The sequence below is a fragment of the Neomonachus schauinslandi genome, chromosome 3 (genome assembly GCF_002201575.2).
Source record: "Neomonachus schauinslandi chromosome 3, ASM220157v2, whole genome shotgun sequence".
Taxonomy (NCBI): Eukaryota; Metazoa; Chordata; class Mammalia; order Carnivora; family Phocidae; genus Neomonachus; species Neomonachus schauinslandi.
The window spans coordinates 191,443,137-191,447,022 of NC_058405.1; the positions used below are offsets into that span (position 1 = coordinate 191,443,137).

The following is a 3,886-nucleotide window of genomic DNA, read 5'->3' on the forward strand; positions in this document are numbered from 1 at the left end:
AATAATAGGCATCATCCCTAACACCGTCCACAGAGTCAATGCATAGTGCACTGTGATACGTTTACACAGTGCAATATTACACATGATATGCATGAATCATTGCTACATGCAAAAACATCAAGGATTCACTCAAGCATCATAATGAAAGAAACATAAAAGCATCTTCACAACTGCATTCATAAAAACCTCAAAAAATACCCAAAGTGACCACTGCCCTTTGTGAAAACAAACAGATAAAGGTTTATTATTTCTGTGTGGTTCTATAGTTTGCTATATTTCATTTGCAGATTTACTTTAAAAAGCATAAAGTGCAATATAAGATAGCATTTTATTATCACTACAAATTAGATTTCAGGATGTTTGACTGTCCTATTGTGAAGAGTGACCTAGCCCAAGAGCCTTTTTCAAGGCAGCCTTAAATTCCTTGTTCCTCAGACAGTAGATCAACGGGTTGATTATTGGGGTGAGGACAGTGTAAACAGCAGAGATGAGCTTGTTGGAGCTCTGGGAATCGATGGCCTGGGGCCGGACGTACATGAAGATCATGGCCGTATAGAAGATGGTGACCACGGTGAGGTGGGAGGCACAAGTGGAGAAGGCTCTCCAGCGGCCAGTGGCCAAGGGGATGCGCAGGACAGCCAGGGTGATGTGTCCATAGGAGAGCACGGTGGCCATGAGGGGAAACACCAGGATGATGAAGGCCAGGATGAAGTCCACCAGCTCTGCAGTCGAGAAGTCTGTGCAGGCTAGTTTGAGGATAGGGGAAATGTCACAGAAGAAGTGATTCACGATAGTGGAGCCACAGAACGTGGCGCTGGAGATAAAGTACACCTTGATGGCGGAGATGGAGAAGCCGCTCACAAAGGAGAAGACCACCAGCTGGACACAGAGCCCCATGGTCATGATGACTTGGTAGCACAGGGGGTGGCAGATGGCCACGTAGCGATCATAGGCCATGGAGGCCAGGAGCACGCATTCAGTGCACACCAAGGAACTGAAGAAGTAGAGCTGAGTCATGCACCCAACAAAGGAGATGTGTTTCTGCTGCAGGAGGAAACCACCCAGCATCTTGGGGTTGATGTCAGATACGTACCAGATCTCCAGAAAAGACATGGAGCCCAGAAAGTAGTACATGGGCCTGTGGAGGGAGGAGCTGGTCCGGACGGTGAGGATGATGGCCAGGTTCTCCACCAGCACAAAGAGGTAGGTGAGCAGGAAGAGGAGGAAGAGCACATACTGCAGCCGAGGGGCCGTGGAGAAGCCCACCAGGATGAACATGCTGACCTGGGTGACATTCTCTCCCCTCATCCTTGTGTGCTGGGAGCCTGCAAAACACGATCATTCCAGAGTGAGGGGCTGTGGGGCCTCGGGGGGAGAAGGCAGAGCTCACCCTGCAGGAGAGTTTCAGCCCAGAGATCGGACGCCTGGCTCCATGAGCAGCAGAGGGAGCAGAAACTGTCTCCAAGTGAAGCCTTTCCCATCAGGAAGTTCCTGGTGTCCTTGGGGCTGGTCACGCTAAGAGTGGGGCTCTGGAATGCCCACCCACGTCCTCCCCCAAGTATCCCACGGTGGTCCTGTTTCCCTACAACCTGGAGTTCTCCAAAGATTCTAAAGACAATAGGCTCTCTGCAGCCAGTGTTACCTGGGCCTGTCGTTGGTCATCGGGCACGCTCTTTCTAAATCAGTGGATACTGAACCTTCCACCTGGTTTCAGAGTTGATTTTGTAGGAGGAAGGGACAGCAGCAGGGCTCATGGGACGGTGGGATATGGTGTCCCAGTTTAGCCAGACCCTGGACCCAGACATACCCGCAGGGCTGGGGGTCTTTGGGAGTAGCGGAAGTCTCCCGGGCCAAGAGGGGAGAGTGGTCACATATCTATCTTTGTGCCATCTCAAAACCCCTGAAAATATGACAAAGAAGTAAAAAGATAAAAACACAGGGACGCCTGGGTGGCTCAGTCGGTTAAGCATCTGCCTTCAGCTCAAGTCATGATCCTGGGGTCCTGGGATCGAGTCTGGTGTGTGTGGGGCTCCCCGATCAGCAGGGAGCCTCCTTCTCCCTCTGCCCCTCACCCTGTTTATGCTCGCTTGCACTCTCTCTCTCTCTCTCTCTCAAATAAATAAATAAATAAAACCTTAAAAAGAAGATAAAAACCCATAACATCAGAACATCAAAAGAGACAAGAAGGGGGATATCAGCAAGGGAAGGATTTTGAACCAATTCTGGAGGAAAGAAAGCAGATGGCAGAAAGGTGGCTGGGGCAGCAAGAGTAGAGAAGTCTACCAACAAAAAGGAGAATTACAGACCAATATCCCTGATGAACATGGATACCAAAATACTTGGCAAGATCCTAGTCAATAGGATCCAACAGTACATTAAAAGGATTATTCACCACAACCAGGTGGGATTTATTCTTGGGATGCAAGTGTGATTCAACATTCGCAAATCAATCAATGCGATAGGTCACATTAATAAAAGAAAAGACAAGAACCATATGATCCTCTCGATCGATGCAGAGAAAGCATTTGACAAAGTACAGCATCCTTTCCTGATTAAAACTCTTCAAAATACAGGGATTGAGGGAACATATCTCAATATCATAAAAGCCATCTATGAAAAGCCCACAGCAAATATCATTCTCAATGGGGAAAAACTGAGAGCTTTTCCCTTAAGGTCAGGAACACGACAAGGATGTCCACTCTTGCCATTATTGTTCAACATAGTACTACAAGTCCTAGCCTCAGCAATCAGACAACAAAAAGAAATAAAAGGCATTCAAATTGGCAAAGAAGAAGTCAAATTCTCACTCTTCACAGATGACATGATACTTTATGTGGAAAACCCAAAAGACCCCATCCCCAAATTACTAGAACTCATACAGTAATTCAGCAATGTGGCAGGATACAAAATCAATGCACAGAAATCAGTTGCATTTCTATACACTAACAATGTAATAAGAAAGAGAAATTAATGAATTGATTCCATTTACAACAGTTCCAAAAACCATAAGATAGGTCATAAGATAGGAATAAACCTAACCAAAGAGGTAAAGGATCTGTACTCTAGAAACTATAGAATACTTATGAAAGAAATTGAGAAAGACACAAAGAAATGGAAAAACATTCCATGCTCATGGATTGGAAGAATAAACATTGTTAAAATGTCTATGCTGCCCAGAGCAATTTACACTTTCAGTGCAATCCCTATCAAAATACTGTCAACATTTTTCACAGAGCTAGAACAAACAATCCTAAAATTTGTATGGAACCAGAAAAGACCCCGAATAGCCAGAGGAATGTTGAAAAAGAAAAGCAAAGCTGGCAGCATCACCATTCCGGACTTCCAGCTCTATTACAAAGCTGTCATCACCAAGACAGCATGGTACTGGCACAAAAAGAGACACATACATCAATGGAACAGAATAGAGAGCCCAGAAATGGACCCTCAACTCTTTGGTCAACTAGTCTTCGACAAAGCAGGAAAGAATGTCCAATGGGAAAAAGACAGTCTCTTCAACAAATGGTGTTGGGAAAATTGGACAACAACATGCAGAAGACTAAAACTGGACCACTCTCTTACACCACACACAAAGATAAACTCAAAATGGATGAAAGACCTCAATGTGACACAGGAATCCATCAAAATCCTCTGACTTCAGCCACAGCAACTTCTTTCAAGACACGTCAGATGTCTGACAGGTGTGATAGGGAAAGGTGGAGGGGGTGAAAACCGGGCTCCTACATGCAGTTTGCTTCCAGAACAGTCTAGTGGCTGCCCCCACATGGCCCTCCCCATCCTCTGTGTGGGTCCCCAGAGGCGGCCTTGATGGGACAAAGGGCCATGTCACCCTCATCGTCCTCATCACTGACCAAGTATTTTAACATGA

General features: G+C 46.0%; 1 protein-coding gene across 1 annotated transcript; it reads right to left on the minus strand.

Annotated features, from left to right (window-relative positions):
• Nucleotides 1–369: 369 nt before the first annotated feature.
• On the minus strand, nt 370–1,308 carry LOC110570907 (olfactory receptor 6B2). Its single transcript, XM_021678982.1, has one exon. The coding sequence runs from the start codon at nt 1,306–1,308 to the stop codon at nt 370–372; it is 939 nt and encodes a 312-aa protein (XP_021534657.1).
• Between the last annotated feature and the right edge of the window lie 2,578 nt (nt 1,309–3,886).